Raw genomic sequence first — 20,628 nt, forward strand, 5'->3', positions numbered from 1 at the left:
CCCAGAGTGCCGGGCGTAGCCGCTGACCGGCGTCCCCACCCAGGCTGGAGGCCCTCGTTCCGGTACTACAGCAAGTGGGCGGCGCTGTTTGGGGCGGTCATCTCCGTGGTCATCATGTTCCTCCTCACCTGGTGGGCGGCCCTCATCGCCATCGGCGTCGTCCTCTTCCTCCTGCTCTACGTCATCTACAAGAAGCCAGGTGTGCGCGGTCACGTTGCCGAGGGGCTCGGGCGACCCTGTCACTCCCCGAGGCCACCAAGCAGGCCGTCCACCCCGTCGGCCCAGCGGAGGGGCCAGCATCGCGCTCTGGGCTCCCCTCGGCCGGAGGAGCCATGGGGATGTGCCACTCACAGCCCACACCTCCACTTCCGGTCCCTCCCCCGGGCACCCGGGACCCTGGAATTCCCTGCCCAGCCGCCTGGTGGACACGCAGGCCTGAGGGTGGCCAAGCGCCGGCTGACTGTAGGGCAGGACACAAAGCCTGACACACGGGCAGGGGATCCACGCGCACACAGGCAAGGTGCTGGCGGGGGACAGTGATCTGGGGGCGCCGTGCAGAACTCCAGGGAAACCTAGAATTCTGCATTTGAACCTGGCCTTCCAGGGCATTGAAAAGGTCTGTTTGTCAAGGGAGGAGAATACTCTGTAGAATGTAGCACCTTGATGTATAACTTTTAAACATGTAGCCATATGGCATGTGCAGCATTAGGAACAGATGTTCAGGCTGTCTCCCGGCCAGGCAGCCCGGCTCCCATAGGTGCTCTGTCCCGGTGGAATGCCGACCCTCTCTCTCCCTCCCTCCCTCCCTCGCTCCCTCCGGGTGTCCGGTTTGCCCTGTGGTTTCTAACCTGACACTCACCCTCCCCGCCCCCAGAGGTGAACTGGGGCTCCTCTGTACAGGCCGGCTCCTACAACCTGGCCCTGAGCTACTCGGTGGGCCTCAACGAGGTGGACGAGCACATCAAGAACTACCGGTGAGCACAGCCTCCGGGCCGCCTGGGACCCAGGGCCACTGTGGCCCCACTCTGGGCGCCTCCAGGCCAAGACCTGTCTCCTGCGTTCTCTTCAAAGAGGACTCCCCTCCTTGGCGAGGAGGGTCACGTGCCCAGGACCCCACCCACCCACCAGATTGTAATGCTAACAATCGGTTCTGTTCGTGTCACATTGTTGCACAAAGTGCCTTCCACGGTCTCGCCACCGGCTCAGAGGGCCATGCAGTTACTAACCCCATTCACAGACGAGAGCATGGAGGCTCAGAGTGGCCTAGTGACAGCCCTGGGTCACACAGCTGAGTAGCCAGTGTTGTCTGGCTCTAACTGAGCCCTTGATCATGACCCTTGGCTGCATCTCGACCCAGAGGCTGAGTCACCCACTCTGGTGACACAGTGAGCTTACGAGGGATGAGCCTCTCCTCCCCATCTTTATTCTTCCCGGCACCATGCTGGGCGGGCAGGAACACCAGGTAGAGCAGTAAAGAGGACATTGTGCCATGCTGGGCGGGCAGGAACACCAGGTAGAGTAGTAAAGAGGACATTGTGCCCAAGAGGAGCATTTGGCGGCCCGAGCAGGAAGGACAAAGGAGGACCAGTGTGACCTGGAAGGGCCCCGAAACTCACCCTTGAGTCATGGGTGGGAAGATGTGGCCCAAACTGTGCAGGGTCCTTCCAGAGGCTTCACAGTGGCTCTAAGAAGGGAGACCCAGGAGGTGGTGACAATCCTGGTGTCCTGACGGCTCACGCCCTTCTCCCTTCCCCTCCGCAGCCCACAGTGCCTGGTGCTCACGGGGCCCCCCAACTTCCGCCCGGCCCTGGTGGACTTTGTGGGCACCTTTACACGGAACCTCAGCTTGATGATCTGTGGCCACGTGCTCGTCGTAAGTGCCCGGAGGTGGGGTGGGGGGGCTGTACTCCTTCAGGGGCCCGGGGCGAGATATTCCCCCAGGGAGACTTTCCTACCCTCCGCCTTCTTTCCCTTCCCTATATCTGGAAACTGGGTGCTGCCAAGCCTTCAGGGCAGGAGAGGGGCTGAGTTTCAGGCCAGAAGGTAAAGGCAGCCCCTGATGTCGCCTGCCCCCCCACAGGGACCCCGCAAACAGAGGATGCCTGAGCTCCGGGCCATCGCCAGCGGGCACACTAAGTGGCTGAACAAGAGGAGGATCAAGGCCTTCTACTCCGACGTCATCGCTGAGGACCTCCGCAGTGGGGTCCAGACCCTCATGCAGGTGCCTGGGCCCGGGGCTCCCCGCGGGACTGTAACTTGGTGTGACGACGACCTGGAAGGCGGGCCCTCCTGAGGGGTTAGCTGAAGTCCCTGTTGCCGCCCCAGGGGCCCCACCTTTCCTGCCTCTCCAATATGCTGCTTTGGGAAGGCTGACTTGGAAGCCCGCTGGGTTCTTCTTGTTTTATTGTTTGTTTGGTGTGTTTTTTTTAACTCTTTTTTTTTTTTAATTTTTATTTTATTTTATTTTTTTACAGAGACAGAGAGAGAGTCAGAGAGAGGGATAGACAGGGACAGACAGACAGGAACGGAGAGATGAGAAGCATCAATCATTAGTTTTTCGTTGCGCATTGAGACACCTTAGTTGTTCATTAATTGCTTTCTCATATGTGCCTTGACCACGGGCCTTCAGCAGACCGAGTAACCCCTTGCTCGAGCCAGCGACCTTGGGTCCAAGCTGGTGAGCTTTGCTCAAACCAGATGAGCCCGCGCTCAAGCTGGTGACCTCGGGGTCTCGAACCTGGGTCTTTCGCATCCCAGTCCGACACTCTATCCACTGTGCCACCGCCTGGTCAGGCGGCTGTTTGTTTGGTTTTTAAAGATACCATTTACCAACAGCAGAGTGAAAAAATGTTAAGCATACAGTTTGATAAACGTTCAAATACGCAGGCGCTGCTCAGTGGGATGAAACCTCCGCTCAGCTCAAGTTCTAGGACATTTCCTTTTACTGCTCAGTTTTCTCGTCTGTAGAATGAGAAGCACAGAGAACATAACAGCTGTCAATTCTGAGTCAACATCCAGGAATCCCTTTTCATGGTTTTACATATTTCTCAAAACTGAAAAAGCAAAGATCCAACAGGGCCTCCTATCGGGGTGATAAAACTGAGGAGTAGACAGAGGGACGGTTGCATCACATTGTGACTGTACCAAATGCCGCTGAATTAAACATTTTAAAATGGTTAAATTTGCTATGTGAATTTCACCTCAAAATTTTAAATAATATTTTAAACATTAAAAAAAAGAGAGAACCATCAAAGATGTATGGAGTAGATGACCCAGGAATAATATTCCAAGCTTCACATCCAAGTTCAAGTCCCTTGTTATGGGAAACAGCTCGAGAGAGACAGGAGCTGGATCACTTAGGACGAATGGGACAATCCAGGCGTTAGGCCAGGCTTGGACAGGCCACAGGGGATGGCTGTGGCTGTAGCTCTCCACGTCAGACACGCCCTGGCCACATGGTAGAGAGGACAGCCGGGACAGAGAGAGAGCCCCCCCTAGTCACGGAGCAGGGCCCCTGGTGTGAGGCCCAATTCCTCACCTCATCCCCCCCCCCCACCCCGCAGGCCACAGGTCTCGGGAGAATGAAGCCCAACATTCTGGTGGTCGGGTTCAAGAAGAACTGGCAGTCGGCTCACCCGGCCACGGTGGAGGACTACATTGGCCTCCTGCAGTGAGTGAGGGGCTGGGCCTGTCAGCTTGGGCCTTTGGGGTGGAAGCAGTGGGGACAAAAGACGCTGAGTCACGCCTTTGGGGTGGAAGCAGTGGGGACAAAAGACGCTGAGTCACGCCTTTGGGGTGGAAGCAGTGGGGACGTAAGACGCTGAGTCACTGGTTCAAGGCTGAGAATGGGATCTGGTAGGTAACACAAACAGTGAAGTGGCCCAGGTGTGGGGCTACAGGGAGCGGTGGAGACTGTGGCAAACTGGGGAGAGCTACTCAGCTCTAGCCAATTGGGCCGAGGAGGAGATATGGGCCCAGTATTGCCATATCTTGTAGTTTTACAGAGAGGTTGAAAATATGGGTGTCTAGGTGGAAACCTCGCGGCCTCCTGTGGACTGTGGACAGCCTGCTCGAGGAGTGTGAGATAGTCCCTCAGAGCAAGAAGTGAGGCCAGGCCTCTGCAGAGGTGACAGGCATGGGGAAGGAGGCTGGGGTGAACGCCCTGGGGATTTCAGAGCTCACTCCAGACCCTTTCTCATTTAGCTCTCGCTGTGCAAAGTCCAGAAAATGCACGTCTGAGTTACTTCTCTGCTTTGGTGCCGAAGGGCGGTGTGCAGCATCGGGGCGGGCTGAGTGTGGGGACCGGGGACCTGCTTGCGGGTCTGCTGTGCACCAGCTGTGTGGCTCTCAGCAGCGCCCCTCAGCGGCCTCTCTCAGAATTACAGCCGGAGGTGGGGGGGCACCTGTCTCCTCTCCCCCAGCTCTAACTAACATCCCACGGCTCCAGCACGCGGGGCCTGACAGGTCCCTGTCCCAGAAACGTGCAGTCAAAGGAGACTGAGAGCAGTGCTTAGCCGGTTAGATCAGCCCGAATGGCGAGCGGGCTCCCGGGCCCACTGTCACCCCGGCAGTAAACCTGCCCTGACATATGTTCCATGTAGACAACCCATGCCGCCTGCATGAGCGAGGTCGTTCCTGTGCTCACGCCCAGCCTCGGGCAGGGTGGGCGGTGCCAGCTGTTTAATTCTCTAGTGTGTGACTGCGGGCAAGTCACTCCCCAGAACTCAGCTTTTGTGTAAGATGAGGGTAGTAATTCCCATCCCCACCTCTGCTGGCAGAATTGTGAGGATTATTCACAATGTGTATCAGGGGACAGGGCCGGACTCAAGTTTCCCCCTGAGTGCAGGGTCCACGGGATCCCAGTGCACAAACTGCAGAGCTGGAGGGTCCCGGGGACTCCCCAGTTGTGCCTGCGCATTTCACAGATGGGGAGACCGCGGCCCAGAGAGGAGAAAGGGGGTGGCGGGGGGCAGGGCCAGCCCTTGACATCTGGTCTCCTGGGGGGCCGGGGCTCTCTCTCCAGTGACGCCTTCGATTTCAACTACGGAGTGTGCGTCATGAGGATGCGTGAGGGGCTCAACGTCTCGGAGGTGATGCAGGCACACAGTGAGTGCACGCCCCACCTGCTCGGCATCCCTGTCCGACACGGGGATGGGATCCCAGAAAGTTCTAGAACCTAATTTTTTTTAAAGTGGTAAAGGGAAGAGGAGGGAGACGAGTAAGGAATACAGGCCACAGAGTCCTAGAATGTCAGCTTTTGATGGCCCCTTAGAGCTCAGCAGGTTTCCAAAGGGAGAAACTGAGGCCCAGAAAGGGGAAGTGATCAGTTTGAGGAGTGATCAGCTTCCAGCGGGGGTGGGGGTGGGGGTGGGCAGACCAGAATTCAGAGCTCCTGGAACCACGGTCCGTGCTTTTGTCGCCAGATGGGTCAAACAGGACCTCAGAGAGGGCGCAGAGGGAAGAGGGGAGAGGAGAAAGCCCACACAACACACCAGAACATGGAAATGCTCACAGAGGCCCGTGGAAACGGGGTGCTTCGGTCTCTAAGACCAGGGCCGGGGCACAGAGTAGGGATGTGCTTAACATGCAAAGTCACGCACGAATACGCAGACTCTGACATGCAGAACATACATGAAAATGCATGGGGTGGAGGCGCTTGGGGAGCCGGAAGGAGTGGACGCTGTTTCTCACAGGCCGGGCCTGGTCTGGCCTGGCACCACGCGGGTCAGCGAGCATCAGCGCCTCCAGTGTCCGCAGGGCAGCAGCGAGCTCCTGGCCGGCACTGTTCTAGGCGCTGGGGGCGCAGAGGGAACGAAGCTGGGTCTGCCCTTGCGGAGTGAGGCCTGGTGGGTGGATCCACGAGTCGCTGCAGCGTGGCCAGCACAGGGCACGGGCCGGAAGCCCGCTCGGAGGAGGGGGCCCTGGGCTGAGAAGGGAGTTCTGGGGAAGAGCTGCACCTGGTGCCGGAACGCCAACCCCTGGAGACTGCGTTCCAGGCGGGGACTGCGGTGGCCTAAGGGGCAGAAGGAATCGGGTCAGAGGGAGGCCGGGCCAGACCAGGGGCAGGTGAGGGGTGGCGACTTCCTTCTCTGTGTAGAGGGGAGCCCAGGAGAGGAGGGCCCGCAGTGCCCGGGTGAGGGCCCAGGAGAGGAGGACTGGCAGTGCCCGGGTGAGGACCGGTGGGAGCCTAGCTGTCACCCCTCTCTTGCAGTTAACCCCGTGTTTGACCCAGCGGAGGACCGCAAGGAGGCCAGCGCCAGCACGGCCAGGCCCTCTGTGTCCGGAACACGTCAGTCCCCACCCTGCTCGAGCAGAGGCTCGGGACACGCTCACCCTGTGTGGCCACCAGGGGAGCCACTCGGGAGCTTGGCCAAGGGCTGGAGGCCCCTGAGACCCCTGGGGTTGGGAACCTGGGGGGTGGGGGATGGGGGTGGTTTGGGCAGTTTTAAAAACTGCAGACCTGCGGGGAATTTGGTGCCTGGGCCTCATGAGAACCCACCCAGCGGGCTCTGGGGCCCCTGTCCCACCCCTCCGAGGCTCTCTGGCTGTGCTCCAATGTTAGGGGAGGGGCAGGGGTGCCCGAGAGGTGGGGGAACCCACAGTACAGGAGCAGGGAACATTCTGTGAGCCTCTGTGAGGGGCCAACCAGAGTCTTGGGTCAGAGGGGCCGCTGGGGGTGCCCTGGGCCTCCCTCCCACCCCGGCATGCCCTCTGCTGGGTGCACAGCCCCGAGGACAGCCAGGCCCCCTCCCAGCACAGCGGGCTGTCTGCAGACAGACTCGGGTCTGCACGGGCTCTGCTCCTCGGTGACTGGCCCCTCCGCCCCTGCAGTGGACCCCGAGGCCCTGGTGTGGGAGGAGCAGGCCAGCACCATCTTCCAGTCGGAGCAGGGCAAGAAGACCATCGACATCTACTGGCTCTTCGACGACGGAGGTCGGTGCCTCTCGAAGGCGTGCTTCCCCCTGGCCGGCTTCCCGGACCCGCCCTGTGACTCTGCCTCTCGGCCTGCCCTCCCTGGCTGCCTTTTTTTTTTTTTTTAAGGCAGTTTCATTTTTAATTTTATTTATTTATTTATTTATTTATTTATTTATTTATTGGCAGAGACAGAGAGAGAGTCAGAAAGAGGGACAGACAGGGACAGACAGACAGGAAGGGAGAGAGATGAGAAACATCAATTCTTCGTTGCGGTTACTCAGCAGACCGAGTAACCTCTTGCTCGAGCCAGTGACCTTGGGTCCAAGCTGGCGAGCTTTGCTCAAACAAGAAGAATTTGCGCTCAAGCTGGTGACCTCGGGGTCTCGAACGTGGGTCCTCCGCATCCCAGTCTGACGCTCTATCCACTGTGCCACCGCCTGGTCAGGCCTCCCTGGCTGCTCTTGACAAGGCTACTGGTGGGACCTCAGAACCCCGTAAAGGGTGGGCAGGGGCCCCTGGGCCCACCCCTGGGCTTGGGGGAACCTAGTTGGGCCCCTCTCTTGGCCTCTAATTTTTCAGCTGTCCAATGGGGACATACAGGGGGCAGCTGATGTCAACAGGAGACAGAACATTCAGACTCGATGGCCCTGAGGTCGCATCACAGGACATAAATGGGAGGACGGGCTGGTGCACAGGGAGGGATAGGGAGAGTCTTTACTTCCCAGAGAGATGCTCGCACCTCCTTCCCTAAAGCTTGTGCCTCGCAGCTCCGCTGTTCCCACCTGTGGTAGAGTCTACGACAGAGAGGAATCTCTGCTCTGGTCCAACGTATTCTGCTAACGATAGCTGGCGTGACCGAGCGCCTCCTCTGTGCCGACATGGAGGGCTTTCCGTGGGTCCACCGAACGCCATCCCAGACGGGAGCTGTCATCAACCCCCTATACAGATAAGGGAACGGAGGCACAAAGTGATGAAACAATCAGGCCCAGGTTTCACAGCGAGAAGTGACGGCAGGTCCTGGGCCTTGTGTGGAGACATGACAGGGAGGGATGGGGGCTTCTATCCACTGGTCAAATTCTCAATCCTCAAGAAATGCCAGATAGCCTGATTTTTTTTTATGTGAAATCCCCCTAATTGTTAAAGGTCAGCTCACTTATTTAAAAACGTGATGTGGGCCGAATGAGCCTGAGCCCGCAGAACCCCACAGAACCCTGTGTGCCGCTCTGGTTTAGTCCGGCACGCCCACTATACAGCTGGGCAAACTGAGGCCCAGAGAGGGGGAGGGGTGAGAACCCCGAGAGCGGTCCACCCTGCGAGCATCTTCCTCCTGATTCCCGGGGACCCTCCTTGGCAGGCCTCACCCTCCTCATCCCCTACCTCCTCGGCCGCAAGAAGAGATGGAGCAAATGCAGGATCCGCGTGTTCGTGGGCGGCCAGATCAACAGGATGGACCAGGAGAGGAAGGCGTGAGTGGGGAGCGCCGGCGGGGACCGGGGCCGTCCCGGGTCCCCTCACCCTCTGCCCCTGTCCAGGTCACAGCCGTGGTGAGGGAGCTCTGGGCAGGAACAGGTTGCTGTCCATTTCAGAAGTCGTTCTGGGCCCGCCCCCCCCCTTGGATCGGGTGCAGATACCCCAGTCCCAACCACGGCAGGGAGGGGTGTTCCATTTTAAAATCACACATCCGCTCGAGCTGGAGAACAGACCTGTGTGAGATGAGGGATGGAGAAGGCCTTTCCTCCTGAGAAACGAGGCAGAGCGTAGAATCCTTCAGGGCGATATCCCCCTCCCCCGAGGGTGGGTTTACCATCCTTCGTTCCCCAAAGTGTGACCCATGGGCCAGCAGCATGCCACCACCTGGGAGCTTGTCAGAAATGCACTCCCCGGCCCCACGCCAGACCAGCTCAATCAGAACCTGCCGTGTCACGAGAGCAGATGTGCAGACACGTTAAGATGGGAGGTGTGCTGGCCCAGAGCTGGTCACCAGACACTGGCCCGTGACTCATCCTCGTCCCTTGTCATCAGCTGACCTACCTCATCAGAACTCACTTAGGGTCTACCCTCTTCCCAGGTTAGAATGTAAATGCCACGAGGGCAGGATTTGATTTGTTTTGCTCACAAGAAGAATTCGTGGAATGAATAGATGAGTTGACTGTAAAGGTATTTCCCTATCTGCATGTTCCAGGATCATTTCTCTGCTGAGCAAGTTCCGACTGAGATTCCACGAAGTTCACGTCCTCCCCGACATCAACCAGAAGCCGCGAGCCGAGCAGTGAGTTCTCTGTAGTGGGGATTCCAGGCAGAAGGGCCAGCCGGGGCCCTGCAGCCCCCTCTGCCCATTGTACCCTCTCTCTCTGGTGAGCCAAGGGCGGAGGCGCTGTCCTCCCCCACCCCCCACCCCTCGCCCCCAGACTGGGCTCATGGAACAAAAGAGGTTGCAGCTGTTTATTTTCCCGTTCCTGTTCCTTGCTTTGCATACAGAGCTCTGGTCTTTGCCAGAAGCACACCTGGGCTGGAGGCTGGCGAGTTGACATCGGTGCTTTGGTTAGAGCAAGTGTTTCTGAAACTCTTAGTGGTGCAGGTCACGGCTGTTCTGCATTTGAGCAGAGCTGGGGTCTCAACCACAAGGGCCCCCACCCGCAGGCCTGGGGGCCCAGGGAGCCTCTGTCTACTCGCTTCACAAGCCCAGGGTTCTGGCTGTTTATAAAAGGCTGATTTTATCCTAAAAAGTGACAGTTTTCTACATTTTCGCCAGCCCCTGGAGTAATTTTGTAAAGCAGTGGTCTCAGACGAACAAGTTCTCAGTGCTGGTCCAGGCACCCCACTCTGAGAACCACTGTTTTAGCAACAGCGTCAAGTATGTAACGTAGGGCCCAGCCTACCGTCGGTGTTCTTATAAACACCGGGTTGGTGGCTTTTGCCTGCTCATGTGGCTTCTGAACTCTGCATCTTGACCTTTCTGTACAATCAAACTGCCTCCTTCTCCAGGCATTGCCTAATTTAAATTCCTGAGAAAGGAATGGGACGGGCCCAGCGTATTCCTTCCTGCCAAGCCAAGGCAGAGGTTACTGGAAATCCCACTTCTTGGCTACCTTTGATCCAACAGAGTCACATGCTCTAAACACAAGGCTGGAGGGCAGCTCCTTCCGCAGGGGCCAGAGCAGAGGCTGGGCCTGTCCCACTGGAGAGAAAGGAATGTGCAAAGGCCCTGAAGCAGGAGCAGGCAGCTGCAGCCCCATGTGATGTGTGCACACTGGGGGGCTGGGGTGGGGAAAACGTTGAATGATCTGGGCAGCCGCCCCCCACCCCATGCAACAGCAAGTGCTCGGGCTTTGAGCAAACCCCCCCCGGGAACTGCAGCGAGGTTCACCTGTGGCCTCAGAAGGAATCGTGTATGTTCCCAACCATTCGGTTGCATGTTTTAAAAACAAGACGTTTACAATAGGATTTGCTTCGGGTAAATCAGTTTACTTCAGGTTTTCCAGGACTCTGTCTCCTCAGTAGAGTAAGGTCCACCCCGACCTGTTGGCCCTTATCTCTCCGTTCTGTCTCTCATTCCCCGAAGAAAGGAGAAAATCAAGTTGGGGAGAAAGGGACTGTTTAATGGTGAGGGATCCGTAGACTCCTGCCGGAGGACGTCAGGAGCCATCAGAAGGCTGCAGAGACGGACCAGAATGCGGGAGAGGATAGGGTCGTCTCTGCTGGAGGCGGAGCAAAGCCCTGAGGGAGGCCCTGAGCTGGAGAGACGGGGAAGACCTTCCCCGTGGTGGTGGGGGGAGGGGGACGGCGAGAGCAGGCGCCAAAGCCCCGCCCAGCACCTCTGCGCTTTAAACCCCTCTCCTCGCCCCTGCGCCCGCCTCCACCCTGGGTCTGCTTCTCCCCTTCCTCGCACAGCCGGACTTCTCCAACGGGGTGGTGCACCCTGTCGCCTCTCCCTCCCACCCCTCCTCCCCCACCGCACTGCAGTCTGGTTTCCGCCCCACTGATCCATGGGAACCACTGTCGTCTCCAGTGACCTCCTCCGTGCCGGGTCCACAGAGCCACTCCGACCTCAGCTGTCTCTGTCTCTCGGCCGCCTTTAACAGCGATCCTTTTTCAAAATAGTTCTTTTGGCTTCCGAGACGCCACGCTCCACTGGGTCCCTCCCGCCTCAGTGGTGTCGTTCAGTCTCCTGGGCTGCCTCTTCCTCCTTCGTCTGAGTGACAGGTGCTGGCATCCTGGGGGCCCGGCCCTGGACTCTCTTCTCTCCTCTTGACTCTGTCCCCAGGTGGGCTCATCCATCCACGTGGCTGCCCACGGCGGCGTCTGAATGCCTCCCCGTCTGAATGTCTATCTTTTTTTTTTTTTTTACTTTTTTTTTTTTTTTTGTATTTTTCTGAAGCTGAAAACGGGGAGAGACAGTCAGACAGACTCCCGCATGCGCCCGACCGGGATCCACCTGGCACGCCCACCAGGGGCGACGCTCTGCCCACCAGGGGGCGATGCTCTGCCCCTCTGGGCGTCACTCTGCCGCGACCAGAGCCACTCTAGCGCCTGGGGCAGAGGCCAAGGAGCCATCCCCAGCGCCCGGGCCATCTTTGCTCCAATGGAGCCTTGGCTGCAGGAGGGGAAGAGAGAGACAGAGAGGAAGGAGGGGGGGGGGGGTGGAGAAGCAAATGGGCGCTTCTCCTATGTGCCCTGGCCGGGAATCGAACCCGGGTCCCCCGCACGCCAGGCCGACGCTCTACCGCTGAGCCAACCGGCCAGGGCCTGAATTTCTATCTTTGATGACGGAAGGCAGACCACACGGAATGCCCTCCAACACTCCTGCCCCACTCAGGGCAAACAACAATGGCCTGTGGACCTGGCCCTCACACCTGTCTGTCCTTGCCTCGCCCCACGTCCCTGCACTCACCCTGCTGGCCACACGGCCCCTCGCTGCTCTGCAGGCAGAGCAAACACGCTCTGCCCAGGGCCTTTGCACCTCCCGTTCCATCGGCTTCGGTGCCCTGCCCTGTGAGTCGCTGACATCCTTCGGGTCCAGAGGTTTTCCCCACCCCTGTGAGTCCCCACCCTGGTACTCGGTTTGTGCCTTCATAACACTGCTGGTCCTGTTTGTCGCCCAGCAGAGCATGAGACCCGTGAGGACAGGGGACGCGGTCTGGTTTGTCCACTGTTGTGTAGTACCAGGCCTGGCCCAGGATAGTGCTCAGTAAACACCTGGGACCGGTCAGGCAGGTGGAGGTGGGTTCCGGGTCAGTCGTCATGACGACTCGTGGAAGCACCATCGGTGCTGAGTTCAACACAAAAGCTGCTTTGACATTAACAGCAGTGTCAGAACGGGGTTCAGCCCAAGTAGTGTGTCTTTGTGGCATCCTCCAGGGACCTGGTTTCCCCGGAAACGGGCCATCTTACCTGGTCTCACCTGCTCTCTCTGTCCGCAGCACCAAGCGGTTTGAGGACATGATTGCGCCCTTCCGCCTGAATGACGGCTTCAAGGATGAGGCCACCGTCACCGAGATGAGGCGAGACTGCCCCTGGAAGGTCTCGGACGAGGAGATTAACAAGAACAGGGTCAAGGTGCCGGAGGGAGAAGGGCCTCTCTGGGGCGGGGGAGTGGGGGACCCTGTGCCCATTGTCCTGAGCTTCCTCAACACCCCTCCCTCAGCCCTCAGCCCTGCTCCCCTCCCCACACACCCGGCCTCTGCTGCCCCAGGGAGCTGATGGGTGGCCACTGTGGGCTGTAAGAGTCAGAGCTATCCTTGGCATGACGGCCTGGTTCTCCAGCCCACCTGCAGTCACCCTGCCACGGCGAAGGACTGCCCAGGGTCTGTCTCCCTCTCGGCCCCCATTCCTCTGTGCCTGGTGGCGACTCATGAGACAAGTGGTGAAGGCCGAGGTCGAATTTGTCCTGAGGGCCCACATAGCTCCCTGCAGACCCTGCCTTGCCCTGTAGACCCCACCCCAGATGCAGCCAAAGCCATGGCCACCTCCCACACAGCACCTTCGGGACTTTAGTAAAGGCTAACCGCGGTGGCTCTGTGGCCACTTTGAGGTTGGGAAGATGGGGAATCAGTTTGTCACTCCTGGGGGGAGGGGTTGCTACTGTCACTTGTTGAGTAGAGGGCTAGGATGCTGTTAAATGTCCTATAGCCCACAGGACAGTTCCCTCTGCAAAGAATTCTTCCTCCTCAAATGTCAGTAGAGTGTGGTCCGGAAGCCCTGATCGGGGATCATTCACTTCCCCTTAGTTTTCCTTTCTCCCAAACGGGTGTCCGTCCACGACCAGACCCAGAGTGCCAATCATTTCTGAACAATTTGGAGGCAGGCCTTGGGGTGGGAGGGAGTCTCCCCCACAACCCAGCCCCACACAAGCTTTGGGGGGCTCTCCATCTGGCCTCTCCACCTGGAGGCCCTGCCCCAGAGGCCACACACAGGTGCCCAGCTCCTTGGAAAGAGCTAAGTGAAGCCTGGTGTCCAAACAAGGCTCTCACCCACCCTGTTATGGAAGATCGTCCCACCCCTGCTCGAGTCCACCTTGTCAAGTGCCTTCTGCCCGCCAGGCCCTCTGCCCCTGGGTTATGTCACTCCACTTCCCGCAACTCCCCTGGGGGCGATTATCATACCCATTTCCCAGATGGAGACAGCGGGTTGCAGGGGGGGCTCACATGCCTTTCTCAGTTCTCTCTACTGTGAACTACCAGCTCTCCCAACACCAGGGAAGGTGCTTGTGCCCCCCCCCCCACGCCCCCGCTGTCCTGCTGGTCATGGTAATAAGGTCAGGCAGGAAAAACCCAGGAGGGCTTCTCACGGAGGTGAGCATGCATGAGCTTGGCATTCCATTCCTACGAGGGTCCCCTTCCTTCTCAGAGGCAGGAAAGTTGATAATAATTTAGGGGGAACAATTTGCATCCTGTTGGGAATGTTAAAAAAGGCCCCTGGGCTTGGTGGGGCCTGGTCCTAGGGATGTGGGGAGTGACCGTGTGGCTTTCCTCGCCCCAGTCCCTGCGGCAGGTGAGGCTGAACGAGATCCTGCTGGACTTCTCCCGAGACGCTGCTCTGGTCGTCGTGTAAGTAGCAGGAGGACCAGCCTGGCACAGAGGCCCAGGGCGTGAGCGTTGGGAGGGTGGCCGCTGCTGGGGGCCCGAGCCTTCGCCGGTGAGACAGAGGCCTACGTCTGCTCTGTGTTCTCACCTGAGTGCCGTTACACTGAAACCTCAGCTTCCAGGGCCCAAGTCCCTTTAAGAGAAAGGGTTGATTGGGCCATTGCTAGCAAAAGAGAGAGAGAGAGAGAGAGAGAAGGGAGGGAGGGAGGGAGGGAGGGAGGGAGGGACAAACGAAGGCACCAGGTTCTGGGCAGGGAGTCTAAACCCCCATGGCTGTGCCTGGCAGAGGAACCAGCATGTCTGTGTCCTGGAGTTGGTGGTGTTTATACATCAAGTAGAGGGAGAGAGGTCTAAGTTGTTTTGAAAGAACTGTGAAGTGGGGTGCAGAGTCCACAGGAAGAAGTGTCCACTCATGTGGACCGGCCGTGGGCAGCAGATTGGAAAGCTCACGTGTAAGTAAACAGAGACGCCTGAGCTTTGATGGCGCTGGGCAGGCTCTGTCTTTTAGATAATCGTGGAAATAGCCACCTGGAAGTTAGTCCAGCGTTCCAATAGATAGGCGTTGGGGGTGTGAGCACTCTTTGTTGGTTGTGCCCTGCAGCTGTTAACTGATTAACCGCTTCTGATCTCTTCCTTCCACCCTCTGGCTCACTGTCATTTAATATGGGACATCTCAGACCTGTTCCCTAGGCAGTGCCAGCTGGCCAAGGTCTCACTGCTGCCCCTCGCCACTGCTTTTCCCTTATCTGTCACCTTTTTCTGCCAAACTCAGCTTGGCAAAGGGGGCCCCAGGTCATCCCAGAAGAAAATCAATTTCTGTCTGTTTGGGAATCACCCAGGTCTCTTTGGCCATCAGCCACCCCCAGGTGACACCGGTGCCAGGCCCTGGCAGCAGAGGCAGGGGCCGCTCCAGCCCACAGTCCAGGCTCAGTGCCCGTCAGACCCTGAGGCTCCCAGACCTGCAGCCGTGTGCAGTAATGCGCCACCGCTGGTGGTGATCGGCCAAGGCTGAGACCGTGGAAGGTGGCAGGGGCACAGAGAAGGTCTCAGGGTGGCTCTCCTCTCTCGGAGGCCAGTGGTGCCTCCTGCGTCCCCCTCCCAGGGAGGTCCCGCTCAGAAGGAATGAGGGTCGTTGCCAAGGCAAATACTGGCAACATCTCCTGGGGGCCAACCACCTGGGAATTCCCCAGGACAGCTAAGCCACCTGTGGATCCTGCTTTTGCCTAACCTGAAAGCAGGATCGTGGGGACAGTTTGTGAGGCTCTGGTGCAAAATGAAAAGGCGAGCGCCCTTGGGCCAAACCCTAGTAAGATCGTCAAGATGGCGTCAGCAGGGCGGTAAACCCGGCGTGGGAGCCTTCTAAGCTCAGGGTTGTGCGGACGTGCAGCCTGCAGGCCCGTGAAGCTGGCTCTCCCGACACACGATGCCTCCTGGGGTGCGTAGGGAGACCATTTCTGTACAAAGAAAATGCTTCCTTTGATGTAGAAACTGCGACAAGGAAAGGGGCTGGATTATCTGCAAGGCCCTGGCCAGCACCCTGCGGGGACTGTCCCCAGGGCACGGTGGCTTGGGTGAGACGGGGTCACAGCGCAAGGCAGGACGTGGTGTGTGCCACCTGAGGTGTGTGGGCATGCCGCACCGCCCCCTCCTGGGTGCCACCTCTGTTCAGGGAAGCAGGCCTGCGTTTGGTCTGCAGTGAGCCTGCTGGTGTGGCCTTCGGCACACAGCTGGACTTCTCCGAGCCTCAGTCCCCTGATTAGAGAGAAGAGTTAAACTAAAGGAGTTCCGAGGTTCTCTTTCACGCTAACATGTTGTGGTTCTAAGTTGATTTGCCACTAAGATGAGTCAGGCTCTCAGCAGGTGGGAGGTGACCACGTACTGGCGCCTCTCAGCGCCCCACTCTCTCAGCAGGTGGGAGGTGACCACGTACTGGCGCCTCTCAGCCCCCCACTCTCTCAGCAGGTGGGAGGTGACCACGTACTGGCGCCTCTCAGCCCCCCACTCTCCTCCGCCCCCTGCCCCCAGGGCCCCACAGGGAAATCCAACCCCCCTCCGCCCCCAGGGCCCCATAGGGAAATCCAACCCCCCTGCCCCCTGCCCCCAGGGCCCCACAGGGAATCCAACCCCCCTGCCCACCAGCCCTGTCAGATTAGCTGATACAAATAACACCGAGTCCAGTCAGCTCGGAGGGACGGCTTGCAAGCATCCCACCCCGTGGTGGCAGCTACAGCTGTTGGCCAAAGGGGCCGGCTGTTGGCTGTTGGGCCACTTCTCTGGGAGGGCAGGGAGCTGCATTTTTGTATTGCTAATCTCCAACTGTCCGCCCTGTGGGCAATGACAAATTCCTCCATTCCTTCCCCGGCAGTCTGGGGTGGAGTCCAGAAGCACACATTCCCCGGAAATTCCAAGGAAACAAAAAGTCCTCCCAAGCCTCCCTAAAACGACAAAGTCACATTTCCCAGCATTTTTGGAGCACACGGGAATGTTTTCTAGAGCAGGTCTGAAGTAGGGTTTGGTTGTCTGCTACCTACCGATCAGCAGTTCATCTGTTTACTGTTTCCATTCAAGGCCACGTGTATCTGTTGATGGCTTCAGTTCGGCTTAGCCTTGGCAGCTGACAAGCTGGCCTTGTAACCAGCCCAGCAAGCTCTGCCCGGACTAACAACCATATGCCTGGTCTAACTTTGGGATCTAGACCTCTCTTTTTACTATAAAGACTTCCTCCTCATCGCCAGATAGCAATAATCAAAACCATAATCAACATGATCAACGCCGCATTGTAGCCACTGAGCCTGACACTCAAGGGATTGGCCTTAGTAATGTTCAAAACTCTGTGAGGTGGTTCTGTTTACCTACACCCCTCCGCCCCGCCACACACACACACACACACACACACACACACACATACCACACACACACACACACACGCGCGCACGCACACACCCACACACACACACACACACACACACCACACACACACACACACGCACGCACGTGCGCGCGCACACACACAACACGCGCACACACGCACGCACACACACACGGATATTGAGCCTCAGCGGAGCTAAGCAACTTGCCCAGGACCCTGCAGCTGCAGAGCGGGGTTGGGGTTTTGAAGCTGTGCTGGTGGTTCTGATGCAGTGTTACTGTTTTGCATCTGGGTTAGATCCAAGGCTGCCTTTCTCTCTGGTTAAGAGACACAGTTCTGAACAAAAAGTCCCTTGTGCCAGAGTGGCTTTTATTTCCAAAGCTTGGTCGCTGTGTGTGAGTGTGTGTGTGTGTGACAGAGACAGAGAGTCAGAGAGAGGAACAGACAGACAGGAAGGGAGAGAGATGAGAAGCATCAATTCCTCTTTGTGGCACCTTTGTTGTTCATTGGTTGATTTCTCTTATGTGCCTTGACCGGGGGGCTACAGCAGACCGAGTGACCCCTTGCTCCAGCCAGCGACCCTGGGTCCAAGCTGGTGAGCCTTGCTCAAACCAGATGAGCCTGTGCTCAAGCTGGCAACCTTGGGGTTTCAAATCTGGCTCCTCCATGTCCCAGTCCGACGTTCTATCCACTGTGCCACCGCCTGGTCAGGCTACAGCTTGGTAGCTTAAAGGCACGCACCTGGTTACCGGAGCAGCGTGCCGGTGCCTGGCGCTGGGCTGAGCGTCGAGGGAGCCCGTTTCTCCGCGGAGTGGCCAGGCTCTGCTTGACAGGCCCCCGCAGGAGCGATGGGGGTCCCTCACCCCTGGTGATGCAGCCACCACTCTCCTCATGGCCTTGAAAGTGTCTGGAGTCAGTCCCTGAAAATGATGTCATGCTTTTCAGAGGGCATTTTCAGCCATTGGCATAACTGTTCTATCAGGAAGCTCAGTTTCAGTGTGCCCACTTCCCTTTCCCTGGAAATGCAACGAACACAGATCCGTTCTAACTGAGGTGATGCTCGGTTAATGGAATGTCCCTGTTCCTGCCTGCCTCCCCCAATCCTGGGGACCTTGCTTTTTAAAAGACTGTAGTGTTGTCCCAAGTGAAGCCGTGAGAGTGGCATTTTAAATAAGAGGCGGCTGTTTAGGGACCTCGATTCGCCTTCTCAGAGTAAGTGGGGGTGGCAGTGACAGAGGCAGCTGGGGTGGGCGATCTCGGGACCTTTTCTGTTCTGTTGGGTTTTTTTGTTTTTGTTTTGTTTTTTGTTAAGATAAAGGCAGGGCGGCAGGGTGGGAGAGAGATAAACTCCTGCATGTACTCCAACCAGGATCCACCCGGCAAGCCCCGTACAGGGCGATGCTCTGCCCATCTGGGGCTGCTATTTAGTGGCTTGGCAACCGAGCTATTCAGCACCTAAGGCAGGGCCGTGGAGCCATCCTCAGTGCCCAGGGCCACCTTGCTCAAACCATTGGAGCCATGGATGTGGGAGGAGAAGAGAGAGAAAGAGAGAGAAGGGGGAGGGAAGGGGGGTGGAGAAGCAGATGGTCACTTCTCCTGCCTGCCCTGACCAGGAATTGAACCCAGGACTTCCACACGTAGGGCTGATACTCTACCTCTGAGCCAACTGGGCCAGGGCCAATCCCAGAACCTTGGGTCAAGTCCCAGCTCTGCCACTCTCCAGCTTGGCCATCTGATGCTGGCAAATAAGAACAAGTGATGCGAACAACTGCTGGTGTGATGAAACACTGGCTAGGCGCCCTTGTGTGCTGTCTGCTTCAGAGCTCACAGCCCAGGAGGGAGCGGTGTGTCCTCCCCCAGGGAGCAGACAGCTGGCTCGGGGCCAGTGAGCCACTTGTTAAAAGCCACATGGCTGAGGAAGTGGCAAAGCCACAACTCAGGTAGCGTCTCTGACGCCAAAGCCATGCTCTGGAGCCCAGCATCGCACAATGCGGTCCCTTCTGCCCTGGTTTCTCCAGGGTTGTTGTGAGGCTCTGATGCAATGGCGCCTGTGGAAGTACTTTGGGAAAACACATCAGGTGCTGGGGCCCTAACTTCCTGTAACCCTGGCCAGCTCTGTGCTATGCTGGCTTCTCCCAGAGCTGAGAGCAGGCAGTGGTGGCCATGGCAAGGCATTTTGGGAATCTGAAGATGGTGACAAAGTCACTACTGGAAATAGCCATGAAAATATGGCTGAGCAGCCTCCCCAGGGCGGTTTGCTGTTCATACAGCACGGCAGCTCAGACAAGGGGTCCCCCCAAGGCAGGGGTGGAGACCTGCTCCCTGGGCCTTCCATTCAGGGCAGGAGGCAGGGCGAGGACACTCAGAAGAGTATGAACCTGTCACGTTGTGGCCACAGGCCGGTGTGTGGCTGGAGAGGCGAGGCTGGATGATTCAAGTGGCGGACAGGTGGGATCACCCACTTAACATCCCAACCGTATCAGACTGTGTTCTAGGCCCAGGGGATAGGGCAGTGAATAAGGCGGACCCGGCCTGTTCATGAGTGAACATAACTTCTAGAGGGGGGTCAGGGGAGACAGATACAAACACATAAATGAAAGGGGGACTTTGAGAGTGTGGAGTTCTGTGAAGACAATGAAACAGGGTGCTATGATGGAGAGAGATGGGTGATCAGAGAAGGAGGTGCACTTGAGTCAAGATTTGAGTGTTTCAAAGAAGCCAGCCTGGGGGCACTGCCTTCTGGGTAGCAAAAGAATCAGGTGCAAAGGCCCTGGGGCAGGTGCAAGCTCGCCATGTTGTTCAGGGGTAGTAAGAAAGCCACTGTAGCTTTGGGGTGTGAGCAAGGCTGAAAGGGGTAGGAGGTAAGTTGGAGAAGCCGGTGGGGACCAGGTCATGACTTGCTTCAGAAATACTTCACAGCTGAAGGTACATTCGGAGTCCTGCTTTTAAGGAGAGGGAGAGGTCATTCTTAGGGTGGCTGGGAAGAGGAGCGCTGAAGGGGTCACGAGAGCTGCTGTCCAGAAAGCCAACCACGAGTGTCTCTGAGTGCGGAAGGCCCCCGGGTGAAGTCTTACCTGCCTCTCTTCCTGCCCTTCAGCACCTTGCCCATAGGGAGGAAGGGGAAGTGCCCGAGCTCGCTGTACATGGCCTGGCTGGAGACGCTGACCCAGGACCTCAGCCCTCCCGTCATCCTGATCCGAGGAAACCAGGAAAACGTGCTCACCTTTTACTGCCAGTGACTGCACGCCAGGCCACCACGCCTGCACGAAGCTGAGGGTGCTCGGGACATCCGCCTGCCCACGGGGACCAGACCCACGCTCTGTCACACGAAGCGGTAGCACCCGGTGATCTGACTGAAGAAGCTGCTAGATTTCCACATTTTGGACCCCACCCCCATCAGACATGTCCTGTGGGCTCTGCTCTGTGGGCCGGAGAAGTGGCTTTGAAAGTTGGGTGGAGAGTTTGCTGGCGGGTCCATAGTAGTCCCTATAAGTTCTTTTGATCTTGATTACAACAAATTAAGATTTCAGTCTTTGATTTATAGACGAGTTTGAGTCTGAGTGCTGGGTGTGCATCTTGGCCATTTCTACAGACTTTTTCGGGGATCACTTCCTACCCAGGCCCGCCTCCTCCAAGGTCAGGAGAGGGGCTTCCCACATACACACACCTACAACCCTTGTAGGGGATGCGGCGCTCCTGGCACCCCTATAATAATGCAAATTCCTTTAACCACCTCTCACTCCCTTCACTTTCAATAATAAC

At 57.8% G+C, this 20,628-nt stretch overlaps 1 protein-coding gene across 2 annotated transcripts in view; it reads left to right on the top strand.

Moving 5' to 3' along the window:
- Positions 1 to 20,409, top strand: part of SLC12A3 (solute carrier family 12 member 3) — a 31,922-nt gene extending 11,513 nt beyond the window's left edge. For both annotated transcript variants that reach the window (XM_066349341.1, XM_066349342.1), the window contains exons 14-26: positions 44 to 199; positions 875 to 974; positions 1,762 to 1,873; positions 2,081 to 2,221; positions 3,564 to 3,670; positions 5,024 to 5,106; positions 6,212 to 6,289; positions 6,832 to 6,933; positions 8,270 to 8,381; positions 9,098 to 9,184; positions 12,336 to 12,471; positions 13,894 to 13,961; positions 19,964 to 20,409. In XM_066349341.1, the coding sequence (XP_066205438.1) occupies positions 44 to 199; positions 875 to 974; positions 1,762 to 1,873; positions 2,081 to 2,221; positions 3,564 to 3,670; positions 5,024 to 5,106; positions 6,212 to 6,289; positions 6,832 to 6,933; positions 8,270 to 8,381; positions 9,098 to 9,184; positions 12,336 to 12,471; positions 13,894 to 13,961; positions 19,964 to 20,105 (1,424 nt within the window). In that variant the 3' untranslated portion in view covers positions 20,106 to 20,409. The remainder of the gene's footprint in view (positions 1 to 43; positions 200 to 874; positions 975 to 1,761; positions 1,874 to 2,080; positions 2,222 to 3,563; positions 3,671 to 5,023; positions 5,107 to 6,211; positions 6,290 to 6,831; positions 6,934 to 8,269; positions 8,382 to 9,097; positions 9,185 to 12,335; positions 12,472 to 13,893; positions 13,962 to 19,963) is intronic.
- The last annotated feature ends 219 nt before the right edge of the window (positions 20,410 to 20,628 follow it).

This window comes from Saccopteryx leptura, chromosome 9 (assembly GCF_036850995.1).
Source record: "Saccopteryx leptura isolate mSacLep1 chromosome 9, mSacLep1_pri_phased_curated, whole genome shotgun sequence".
Lineage (NCBI taxonomy): Eukaryota > Metazoa > Chordata > Mammalia > Chiroptera > Emballonuridae > Saccopteryx > Saccopteryx leptura.